This window comes from Phocoena sinus, chromosome 2 (assembly GCF_008692025.1).
Source record: "Phocoena sinus isolate mPhoSin1 chromosome 2, mPhoSin1.pri, whole genome shotgun sequence".
In the NCBI taxonomy this organism is placed as follows: domain Eukaryota; kingdom Metazoa; phylum Chordata; class Mammalia; order Artiodactyla; family Phocoenidae; genus Phocoena; species Phocoena sinus.
Window position 1 is genome coordinate 86,507,849 of NC_045764.1, and position 12,985 is coordinate 86,520,833.

Here is a 12,985-nt window from a genome sequence, read left to right on the forward strand (position 1 = left end):
TAGGCATGTCATGAGGGACCAAATGCCGCCAAAGGGCATTCTCCAGATTCCCGCCCGAGACCTTTGGATACACCACACTCTCGGCATGCTTGTTACTCTCAAAACTACAGATCAACTCTCCATGACTAAAGTAATAAGAGAGACACAGACTTAACACCGTGGGACTTACTTATTTTTTTAATTAGGAGAGCCATCAACAGTCATCCATTTAAACACTTTCACACTACCAGTGAAAAACTGGGGACCCAGATATGTGCAGTGACTGTTGCAAAGTCCAGCAGCTTGTTGGTGGCAGAGCTGTGGCTTGGACCAGATGTAGTCTCTCTGTTCTCTTCTGAGTGTGCTGTGCTACAGTGACTGCTGTGAATTAACAGGTTTGAATCTCCCAGAAGAAACTATTGGACACAAATGCCTTCAGGCTCTTCCTTTCTTGGATGCATTTACCAGTCAGAACAAAATAAACATTATACAAGATAATGATACTCTCATTCAAGACTTGAGATGAGGCTTCTGTTCCAAATGCTTGTTGGAAGCATTTGTGGAAGGGGATAAAAGGACTGAAGACAATGATTAGAAAAATTGCACAGATAATTTACTGACCAGAGACAAGTAAGCTTGAGGCCTATCATGGTGACTTTGTCTTTAAATTTATTGTGCCTCAAAGATGCTTACAGTTCTTAAAATTAAAGCATTAAAACATACAAACACAGGAGTGATAAATTACTTACGTAATCTTTTCTTCTTCAATGCGATTGATCTTCCCTCCGACATAGATTCTTAATTTACAGTCTTTCCATTTTTTTCTGAGAGTCAAGATATAGGGGATAAGGAGTGTTAACCCTAACAACAAAAAGAGAGTAGATTATGACAAAAGAATGAGCATATCCAACTGAAAGGAACTGAGTAGCTTCATATCTTTATTGTTTCCCACATTCATAGCTCCTACCTAATTTAAATCTTTGGAGAACACAGAAATGTTATTCTTTAACTGATATCGTTTCATATACGTTCCCATGCAGTTTGTTAAATTTATCAACATAGAAATTCTGCTCCCTAGTGTATATTCTGGAATTTTTTTACCTCCATCGTCAAACAACCACCAAACATCAATTGTGCCTTTTCCTTGCTTCTTTTTAAATTGGGTGCTGGCTTCCACCAGTTTCTGGTTGATCTCCCCCACATGCATCGACTGGATTGTGTTAATGCTGTTCTCTGTAATGAAAGAGAAAGTAGTACATCCATTTGTCTTTTGAGGAAAGAAGCAAAATAACTTTCTAATAAATCTCTTCGGGAAAATAGAGGAAGGGTCATGAATTTGTAAGTGTTTTTTATACTTATGGGTAAATCGTCAGTCCTATTCTCCGGAAGAGGAGAGATAAAGGTCAAATTCCACAATAATTTAGATCACCTTCAACAGTTCAGAAAAACTTGATATTGATCTTATGATTACAGTTTTCATTATAAAGCAGCAGATTTTTGTTTCAGATCCTTAGTAATCTCTCTCGGAGCAGAACTATTATTTAGGCAGGTACCAATGCTAAATTATCTGATACAAAAGCCAAAATATCCCGATTTTTCCAAATTTCAGGTATAACTCAACTTATATTTTCAGATGTACCTAAAAGTAGAACATGTGGTTATTGGTTTTCTAGAGATAAGCAGAGGAATCAGAAGTACTCCTTCACTAGACAGTTTGTTCATTTGAGCGCAATTTTGGTGTAAATTCCATCAATGTCTGGATTATAAACGTTCCCAGGGACCATGACCATCTTGACTCTCTATGACCCTTTGGTCCTAATGTGGACCTGGCTTACTCTTTTGTTTTCTCTTCAAGGAATCTGTGAATCTAAGGTAAAGCCATTTGAGCTATTGGAATCTCTGTGAATGAGATGAAAAAGCCAGGAAATACGATTAAAAACACCTTTTCTTGAGTTATAGTTAAGAGTGTACATAAAGTACTTTAAAAAAAAATTTAATGCAATTTCCACCCTAACATGGACACAGCAAAAGTGTACCAGGGAACTAGGGCAGTGTTTGCTCAGAACCGTTGTTCCTATTTCCCAGTAGGGGTTTCCTTCCTACTCCATATATGTTATTTCTCATTTCCACATCTTTGAAAGTTGTGACTTCATTGCTCTATTTCAAAGCGATGGTGTCAGCATAGTGCTTAGAGTAGAGCTGACAGCCTCTGCAGAGCTTCCTCTCTGATCTAAGGTTCTGAGGATGCTTTGTTCTGTCTTTTGTTGTTTTCATGTTTGGGCCTGTTGGTTCTGAAGCAATTATCTCATATAGTTTGTATCTCCCTAGGACCGCTAAAGGGAGAAAGTTAAATATCTTTACAAAACGGACCAAACTCTGCCCCCACTTACATGCAAATCAAAGCATCCAGAGGACCGTGTATGAGTGCCTGGAGGCGGAGTTGGTCCTAAGTCAGAAGAGTGGTCAGCTAACAAAGGCCTGGAGCAGTGAAGGGGCCTACTTCAGAGCTGTGTTTGAAAATTTAGGTGTTGGAAACAAAACATAACATAATCTTGCTTTTCTGAACAGTGAGACATGTTGACTTTCAGAGGTGTACATTTTTGCCAAAAGTATTGCGATGCAGAAACAGCGTTCCAAAATAACTAAGTCCCACTTTCACTAATAAGGACCTTAATGCTTCCCTCCTCCCCATCAGCTAGAGAGCAGTATGGGTTATGACTTCTGAATTTTCCATTGCTTTTCAGATTGTAGCATTGCATAGTGCAGATTCAATGGATAGTTAATTCTTCTCATGGGTACACGAAATAATTGAAAAGGAAAGAAGATAGTTAGTATCCACATGGTCTTATTCTAATATTTACACCCTGAAAGACCTGATGTAACTCCAACTTTAGATTCAAACACATCATTTTTCTAGAAAATGTCCTTTTAAGGGGACAAAGGCACAGTAGGTTCTCCCCTAGCCCATGGAATGTTCCTGGCACCCAAGGGTACCTCTAGTGTTTGAAGAAGGTAAATGTTTGGATTTCCTATAATTCTGTGTAAATATATAAAAATGTTGTAGGGCTTCCCTGGTGGCGCAGTGGTTGAGAGTCTGCCTGCCAATGCAGGAGACATGGGTTCGTGCCCCGGTCCGGGAAGATCCCACATGCCGCAGAGCGGCTGGGACCGTGAGCCATGGCCGCTGAGCCTGCGGGTCCGGAGCCTGTGCTCCGCAACGGGAGAGGCCACAACAGTGAGAGGCCCGCGCACCGCAAAAAAAAAAAAAAAAAAAAAAAATGTATTACAGGTTAAATTTAGTCCCTGGGTCACAGTAGGAAAATAAGCAAACAGAACCAAACCTTTTCCAGGGTAGGAGACAACCTCTTTGAAGGGCCTCTTTGAAAGGTTGGCTCTTATTAACCTAGACCAGCAGCTAAGTCTCAGTTTGGATCTTGCTACTTGACTTGGAGACCCTACCAGAGAAGTGATCTTTCCTGGGTGTAACACCAGTGAATGACTTCAGTAACTATATAGGATTATTTGTGCATGAAAGAAATGTTAACATTCTAATTTTCTACCAGCAGAGGTCGCTGTGGACCTCATTAAACTCAAACCGGCAGTGTTTCTGGAAAGAAAGCAATTTTCAAAAACATCAGTTATTTGAATCACCTGTTTATTAAACTTATAACAAGGTCTCATTCTGTGGTCCTCCATTTCTGGGATGTATACTGAACATTCAGAGATAAGTGTACCATTCAGCCAAAATCTGCAGGTAATTAGTGTCAATGAAGTTTCAAGTCCGGAATTCTGGTTTGTGTTGTGATAGAGATGCATTTTTGAAATTAGAATTCTATCTGGATCCCTTATTTACCTGTACCAGTCGACTTTCAATCTCCTGAAATGTCTGCAAGGTGTGTGTGAGGTGTGTGGGTGTAGATAAACCAGTTTGGGGGCTGGGTCACGAATTTCTATCCCCTTTACATCTTAACTAAGAATTTTCTGTTTTATGACGTTCCATCTGCTTAAGCACTGTATGACTCCCAAACCAAATATTATTTTAAAACAAAGTTTTTACAGTAAGATGGTACAAAGGGGTGAATGGTGTTGATAAGTTACAGTAGCTTCTACCTTTTAGCCATACTACCTTATCTTTTTTTTTTTTGCGGTACACGGGCCTCTCACTATTGTGGCCTCTCCCGTTGCGGAGCACAGGCTCCGGACGCGCAGGCTCAGCGGCCGTGGCTCACGGGCCCAGCCGCTCCGCGGCATGTGGGATCTTCCCAGACCGGGACACGAACCCGCGTCCCCTAGCATCGGCAGGCGGACTTGCAACCACTGCGCCACCAGGGAAGCCCAGCCATACTATCTTCTCTTAAGGAAATATCTTTCAGTCCTTACCTACACTCAATGTCCCCAACGTTTTAGATGCTCACTACTGACACCCATAGACACGCAAGTCGTGGCTCGACTTGTAATCTTTCCTGTAAATTTTAAAGGCACTTACCTTTTTTGGGAGTTGGCTTAGTAATGTTCAGCTTGCCAGCTTTTTTAAACAAGCCTCGGAGGCCTCCACTTTCTTCTTCGCATTCATTATCTTTGATAGTGGCTTCCAAAGCCAGTCTCTCCTGTTCTAATTTCTCTAATTCATCTGATGAAAGAAGACAAAATCACTTACTCTGCTCAGAGCAGCAAAGTTTCTAGGAAAAATCTTATTAACGATTTTAATATTAAAAATGGTGTCTATGCAATTAAATGATTATTTATACATATATGATTTTTCTGAATGATTATTAAAATAACATATCACTAAATTGTATTCAGAAAGTAACGACTAGCTCAGAAAAATGACTCTATGTGTTGTTATAATACATGAAGACACTGGGTTTTTTATGTGTGAGGGCAAAGGGGGCTGTTTAATGCCATCTTTATTTACTACTGGCAACACAAAATACCAGATACACTGTAATAAGATCTTGTACACTGAAAGCTACTGATTTACTGACCTAAGCTACTGGGCTAGATATTTTACAACTGGGAGTGACAAAAATTACAGAAGTATACTGGGTGTATATCAGGCACAGAGCAATGCCTCCTGAATTGAAACATAGAACTAGAGAACAAGAATTAAGGAAAGAGAACCATATCTAATAATAAACCCTGTGGGCTCCAAATACAAATTACAGTGAAAAATATCCACCACCAACAGTTCTTTCCAAGAAGCAAAAATACTTTCTGGAGTGAGTGACCAAAGCAAAAGAAAGAAAAGCTGAGGTTTCTGTGTGCCTGTCGGAGTCCACGTTGCTAAAAAGGGCCTCATGACACTGGAGTCTGGAATAACTGTCAAGCTGTGCAAAATGTCCTGTCCAGGGTTTAGACCTACTATCCAAGCTTTTATGTTGCATGTAGCTGCCTTTTATCTTTTTTGGAGTCTGATTATGACGGAAAATTCCTAGCTGCTATGTAATCATTGCATCCCTCTCTGACCTTAACCTGCACTGAATCAGGGTAAATAAATAAGACTTTAAAGGCAATCATATGGCTGTGTTAAAGAATGATGGGCATTCTTGCTTACAGTCGTAAGGTGGCACTCTTGTCAGATTCCCTCATCGTCTTGCCTACTAAAGACAGAGTCTTAGAAAATGAGCCAGGTTCCGAGGAAGAGAGTAGAAAACCTAGATTCAGTGTTACGAAACACTGGTAGGGCTACTGTAAATGTCAACCCTCGGAGCCTGTTGCCTTATCTATCTGGGAAGTGAAGCTATACAAACTCTAGATTTATCAATTTTGTACTAACTAAATCTGTCAGGACAGTCACATCCCTAGATGGTGCTGTTATTCAGCTACACAGAATTGTCTGGCCCCTTTCCAGGTGCTAGCAATTAATCTTTTGCCAGTGGCATGAGACTTAAGGTCAAATCACCCATGTGATTTCCCCAAAGCTTCAAAGGTTCTCAAGACCAGCAAGCAGCTATAGAAAATCTAAGAAATCAGATAGATGGTATTAAAGCTTAGAGTTGCTTACCCCTGACTTTCAAAAGGTGAACACAAGCTGCCTTGCACTGGGGGTCATAACCAATTACAGCTCTGCTCCTGGCCTTATGTGACATTGGGCAAGTCATTTACTTTTCCTATGCCTCTGATTTCCTATCTGTGAAATTTCTGTAATACTCCATATTTCCATAATATTCTTCCTCAACCTTTATTCCACTAACTATAACTATGTGACATAGAATAGAGTGCCTTGCCTTTCCCACCCTCCTAGCTTTGCAAAAAGAATAAACAGCTCCTGAACAGTGCTTTGTTGCTCCTTAGAGAACAAAGCAATGAGTACATTTCTATAGGCAGTGTATTGATGCAACTTCTGGAAATCAGCTTAGTCATGCAAAGCAAATCAAGTATTTTGAGAAGCCTGGGAGTTATTTTAGAATTTAATATTTATTTTACACTCTTGGGTGCCAGGGACTGTGCTGCATATTATTCATTCCCAAAAAACTCTGAGAAAGTTACTCTTATTATCCTCATTTTGTAGATGAAGAAACTGAGGCTCAGAAAGTTTAAGTAATTTGTCTGATGTCGCCCAGCAAATAACAGGGTTCCAGTGCAAAGAAGTCTGCTTGACTCCAAGTTCTGTACACTCTCCTCTATGAAGACCTTCTGCTGTTGGCTTATTGCTATTATTTCAGGGTTGTTTTTATTAACCTCCAACTCTTTATCCTCAGATGAACCTAAACAGGCACATGGTGTAATGCCAAGTTAATTCCCCAGAACTATGGTCCCCTCAAAATTGTCATTTTAAACAGAAGACTCTAAGGATATGGGTACATATGACAGGCTGCCCCAGAAAAGCAGCATCACTGTCCTGGGTGATGGGTCACTAGCTATTACCCATTCTGTGGGTTGTTGCAGGGGTCAGCTATAGGGTAACCTGTTCTCTGCAGTCATCTGGAAGGCACGTATCTGTGAGCTGCTTTGGGGGCAACTGCAAGGGTTACACCGGGGAGGGGGTTCTTTTACTTTTCTTTTTGTAGCAGGCTCCAGCATACCCTGTGATTAGCCACTACTTGCCATGTTCTTTGTCCTCTAATTTGGACAAAGGAGGAAAAGTAAATAAATCCTCCTTTGTAAGGATTCAGCTGGCTGAGTGAACCGGGAGCTGCTCCAATAATTTGCTCAAAGGTATATACAAAGCCTATCCTGGACAGAGCAAACTGCGAAATCCCAGGCCTGAGAGACAAAATTAGACTGTGTGAATGAGTCAGATTCAGCAGTTCCCTCAAAGACGACAGAGACAGAGGGTGACAGAGTCAATTCTAAAGGCTAAAATCTGCCTGCTTGGACATCTTGGATTTTCAGATCCACACAGTGGTATGACCACTCACAGTGATTTTGCAAATTCTTATTAAAGTTAATTCTTAATTATTCACTTTGTAGATGATCTAAGGCCTCCTTCTGTGCACTCCCTCCTTTTCTCTTTTCAGTGCTAGGTAGAAGTGACATTTTGATTATCTGTTCTCCTGAATTCATCTGTCTGGCCTACAGTTTGCATGCGAAATCACGAGTAGACTTTGTCCAAACATTTCTTTCAACTGGAGTACTGGCTAGCTGACTTGCAAAAGTGTACCATTAATCACAGGAGAGATAAAGCAAGGGAGTAGGAATAGATAGATGTAAACTGATTTCCACGAGGCTGACTGAAAACTACTCATTTCTTTACTGTTTCCACCACCACCACCATACACTGTGATGTTCAGGATTCACAGTGCCCTTTCCAATAGTATTTTATTTCATCCCAGCACCAATACTGGGATGCAGGCAGAGCTAGTAGCATTCTCCTCATTCTCCCCATTTTGCTGTGAAGGAAACTTGGGTTCACACTATTCAAGCGATTTGTCCAAGGTTGCATAGCTAGTGACTCAGGTCTTCTGTTTCCAATTGTAGAGTTCATCCTTCTACCGTCGTTCATCAGTGATATGCTCTGACTGCCAATATCTGTCTATTGAAAAAATACCCAGTATGCATTTTTTGGAAAAAACCATCCTCAAATTTCTGTCAGAGAAATTTCTGTAATACTCCATATTTCCATAATCTTCTTCCTCAACCTTTATTCCACTAACTATAACTATGTGACATAGAATAGAGTTTCAAGATACATGTCTATCATAACCCCACTAGTCTGCAAACTCCTGGAGGGTAGCTTATGTCATATTTCATTACCACCATTTACTGAAAGTTTATTTTGTGGGAAGTACAATTCCAGATACTTTGCAGCCATCATATCCTTTTTTTTTTTTTTTTTTTTTTTTTTTTTTTTTTGCGGTACGCCGGCCTCTCACTGTTGTGGCCTCTCCCGGTGCAGAGCACAGGCTCAGGACGCGCAGGCTCAGCGGCCATGGCTCACGGGCCCAGCCGCTCCGCGGCATGTGGGATCTTCCCAGACCGGGGCACGAACCCGTGTCCCCTGCATCGGCAGGCGGACTCTCAACCACTGCGCCACCAGGGAAGCCCCATCATATCCTTTAATCCAAGCAACAAATCTGTGAGGTAGGTACTATAATTATCCCCATTTGGATAGCTGAGTTTGAACCCAGGCCTGTCTGATTCCAAAACCCACGCTTAGGCTTCCCAGACTCCCTCTCACATTCTTAGTTGTGCCCCTGCCTTGCTAGTGCTCACCGCCATAATCACTCAAGAATAGTTCGTTGAAATAAAAGAACAGCTCAATTCTGTTCAGTACAGTTCAAAACATTTGATGGCATTATCTCTATAAAGGAAGAAAAACATGTGAACTGTTGTCAGGGGTGGGAGTGTGTACAGTATGTGTGTATGTAAGGGGGGTTGGTACAAAAGACAATGTTTGAAAGAAGTAGAGTTAATGCTATATACAGAGTTATAAAAAGAGGGGCCGATAGCAGCTGATGGTACAAACCAGGCTGGAATGGGACAGAAGGTAGGACAGGTGAGATTAATCTGAAGAATGAGCAGCAAGGAAAGGGCTCCTTACCCTGGAAAGGGCCACCACCTGGGCATCTGGTGGGACTCTGAATCTTGCATATTAGTTTCATATTATATCACATTTACAAAGCCACATAGCTAGGGAGAGAGAGTAAAAGCCTGCCCTTCTCTCACGCCAAGGTTAAGAGGATCCCAGAGGTTCTAATGATGGAAGAAAAAGCTTAGACTTTTAGGATCTATCAGTTGAGAGTGAGTTTCTGAGTCTTCATACATTCCCCAAAACAGTTCTCATAGGAAAAACAAAGAGTGAATCCCAAGCTGTATCCTCATGCAAATGCCAAAACCACTTGAACAGTAGTTTATTTTCTAGTCCTTTATAAACTGATTGCATGGTAACCAACTGGAGTGAGTATTTTGAAATTCAGTTTAGTTGTCAAGATTGCCTCAAATGGTCTATTTCCAGTCTTTTTTTTTTTTTTCTTTTTTTAGCAATGTCTTTTAGAAATAGGCAGGAGTCTACACATTGCAGTTCAGTCTGAATCTGAAAGATAGAGAATAGTCAAATATCTGACAACAAAAGAGGGAGCAGGGGAACCCACTGAGGAATCGCGTATCCTCCAACTTCACAGCATCCTTTTTCTTTATTAATTATGAAATTATGATTCTTTCTCGATCAATCAGCTCAAAGCTGTAAATGCTCACATGAATCAATGTGCTGTACCCCAGGTGAAGTCTAGTTGAATTGAAGGCAGGAAGGAATCCTGCAGTGGTTGCCTTCCAATCAAGTAATTATTTACTACACTGCCATCTGTCTTTATTTTGCTAAGCCACTCTATCAGACACAGCAGAACCCTCGTGCTCTGAGATGGTCGTAAATCGTGCAGTACTTACATGGAACACTTGACCGCAGTATACTGCGAATCACGTTTCATCACGTTATTTCCTACCAGTACAATTTGGACTCTATGTTGTAGTTGGCAAACTTGCTAAATACCCGTGGGAAGTGAACAATATGAAATACTGCATTTTTTTGTGTGTTGTCAGGCGATAAATTGATTCCTTAAGAGAAACTCTCAGCCATCAGTACTGGATGAGTTGCTGCACTACACAAGTAATAATGCTATGGGTATCGATCTTATTTACATAAAAAGTTATTCTCACATAAGCCTGAGACACAGTGTAGAAATAATTGTCATTAGCTAGTAAATTACCTATAAAGTTGATTTCTATTCACTGCTTTATTAACTACAGTATATGGGCACTCTGAATTGCTAATATTTCCTTTAAATTATAATCTGTGATGACACTGTGGTGTCTGTTTTGGAAAAGCTATGATGATTATCATTAACATATTGTAATGCAATACTTAAGATTTATCAGGCTCTTATTAAGCCCTGTATTACAGCATAATACAATGAAACGCAAGCTTATTTCTTCCAATTCAAAATCTAACGTGAGGATTGTGTCATAAATTACATAACTTCAAAACAATGCATGGAAATGTGGGGTAAAGTTAAGTTCTGTCATTATGCTGTTGTTTTTCTGCATGTTCATGTATTTGTGTAACGCTGTTTTTTCATTTACTCTAGATAATTGGTACTTATAATTATTTTATTAGCATCCTACTGCATTTTCTTTTCTTGACTAAGAAGCAAAAGTATTTCAAACATCAAAGTTGATATAAATTAGATACATCCCTTGGGAAATTAGAAGGGGATGCAGTTCACTGCCAGGATTCTTTCAGAAACATACAGAATTTGCTTGCTGTATTGCTTTATAGAACTAAATTGACGGTGCATTTTGGCAGATGGAGCAGCGAGGGGTGGGAGCTACATCACATCTGTCAGCTTGAAGAGATAAACATACAAAACAAATGCAAATGTATAATTTAATACAAATTGTATTTTGCATTCTCATTTTTTTAGATGGAAAAACAGTGCAGCACAAAAGGCCGAAAAATTAAAGTAAAATGTAGAAGGTTAACAGAACAGGTCTCTTCATATTAGGTTCTTGTGATTGTCCTCAACATCATGTCTGTCTTACCACAGTCAGGCAGCCTGTATGCTGCGTTTTTGAAAGAATAGCCTTGTTCCATTCCCATCTCTCGGATTTTACCACTGCTTCTCATTATGTAAGTCATTTCCTCTCTAGCTCTCCTTTTAGAAAGGTAGAATAGAGGCTTCAAATAGACATAGGTTTGAATATTAGCTCTACTAATTACTAGCACTGTGAATCTTAGGGAAGCCTCAATTTTATTAGCTGTAAAATGGGGACGATTGTATTTTCCTTATAGGGTAGTTGGGATGATAACTGTTACATGTGAACATGAAGCATAACACATGGCACATAATAAGTGCTCAAAAATTTGAGCTACTCTTGCTACAGTGTATGAAGTTCTACTAGGAAGGAATATAAATGAATCATGAACACCATGTAGAATTAGTATATCTGACCTGGAGATATAAAGGGTCCATGAAAAAGAAAAAGGGCATAAGAAAGGAAGGCCGAAGGCACCAAAGATAACCTTTATATTGCAGTTTTGCATAGGATGGACTCTACTCTCAGTTTTATTTTTTAAAGCTCTTCATACAAGATCATAGAGTATACATATCAGATAGTGGTTCTCCATCGTTTACAAGTGCTTGATGTCTAATTTCTTCTTCTTTCTTCTCTTCCCTTGCAAGAAAAGAATTGTTGCATCAAAAAATTCACCTAATTCACTCATGTTCCCTTCTGTTAGGATGGAGACAGTCGTGAAATGCCCAAATAGAATCTGAACCCATTAGGCACCTGCACTCTCAAATCTCTTGCAGGCTTTTCCTTTCTGTGACCCTATCCGGCAAAACCCTGGTCCTCTTTACCTGGAGACCAAGTGTCGCTAGAGAAAAAGTGGACAGCTAGCAAAATTGCTCCAACTACATAGAATTGAGACTATTTTGCATGATCTTCCTCAATTTACCACTCTTACAAATCCACATACCTCTTCATCAGTCCTCCCGTCTTTAATTTTAGAAGATGAAGTATTTTTCTTCTGTGTTAGGCCAACTCTTTGATTCGTGCCCTTCCCTGGATTCCTCCTGTTCCTCCAGGACCTTACTCCATAGTCATCTTTCTTTACCCTCATCTTCAATCTCTCCTACTCTCTTGAGCCCATCTTTTTCAGCCTGGAAACAAGCCTTTCTCCCATTCTAAGGTCTATAGGTCTCCCTGTAGTAACCCTCCTCAAACTCATTCCTCTCCTTAACTTCCAGACTTCTCACATGGTGGGCCACATCCACATTCTCTGCCTCATCATCGCATATTCTCTCCTTAACCTGCTGCATTCGGGATTCCGTCAACACTGCTCTACAGAAATTGTTCTGAGATTATCTGTGCCATGTCGATTATATTTCATTTGCACTTTTACTGGTATTTTTTGCTGTATTTGACAATGCTGATGATTCTTGTCATTCTGAGCACTCTGCTCCCAAGACTTCCATGACAACACAGACTCCTGGTTCCTTTACTTTTCTGGCCACCCCTTCCCTGCTCCTCCTTGGGGACCCTTTTCCTGTGCCTTGGAGCTCTTGACTGTACACACTTTGGGGGTTATATTTTCCAGTGTCACAGTTTCAATTTTCACCTTAATTATGATGTCTCTTGTGTTAATTTTGGTGGGGCTGTCATAACACATACCATAGACTGGACAGAACACAACCGAAATTTATTTTCTTGCAGTTCTGGAGACTAGAAGTCCAATGTCAAGGTGTTGGCAGGGTTGGTTTCATTCTGAGGCCTCTCTCCTTGGTTTGTAGATGGCCATCTTCTCCCTTTGTCTTCACATGATCTTTCCTCTGTGCTTGTCTGTGTCCTATCTCCTCTTTTCATAAGGACTCCATTCATATGGGATTAGGACCAAACCTACTGATCTCATTTTACCTTACTTACTTCTTTAAAGGCCCTGTCTCTAAATACAGTCACATTCTGAGGTTAGGACCACAACATACGAATTCTGGAGGACACAGTTTGACCCAAACATCTAAATCGACATCTCCAGCTCAGATTTCTCCTTCAAGACCAGGACTGTCTAAAT

General features: G+C 40.3%; 1 protein-coding gene across 10 annotated transcripts in view; it reads right to left on the minus strand.

The window, feature by feature from the left end:
• SLC12A1 (solute carrier family 12 member 1) overlaps window positions 1-12,985 on the minus strand; it is a 93,457-nt gene that overhangs the window by 10,890 nt on the left and 69,582 nt on the right. For 6 of the 10 annotated variants that reach the window (XM_032621589.1, XM_032621588.1, XM_032621586.1 and 3 more), the window contains 3 exons: window positions 4,466-4,609; window positions 1,081-1,212; window positions 729-840 (listed from right to left, as the gene is read on the minus strand). In XM_032621589.1, coding sequence (XP_032477480.1) covers window positions 729-840; window positions 1,081-1,212; window positions 4,466-4,609 — 388 coding nt within the window. Of the gene's footprint in view, window positions 1-728; window positions 841-1,080; window positions 1,215-4,465; window positions 4,610-6,377; window positions 6,687-7,649; window positions 7,955-10,782; window positions 11,590-12,985 lie in introns of those variants that run through there. The other 4 variants (XM_032621593.1, XM_032621592.1, XM_032621594.1 and 1 more) reach the window with 4 other exon arrangements.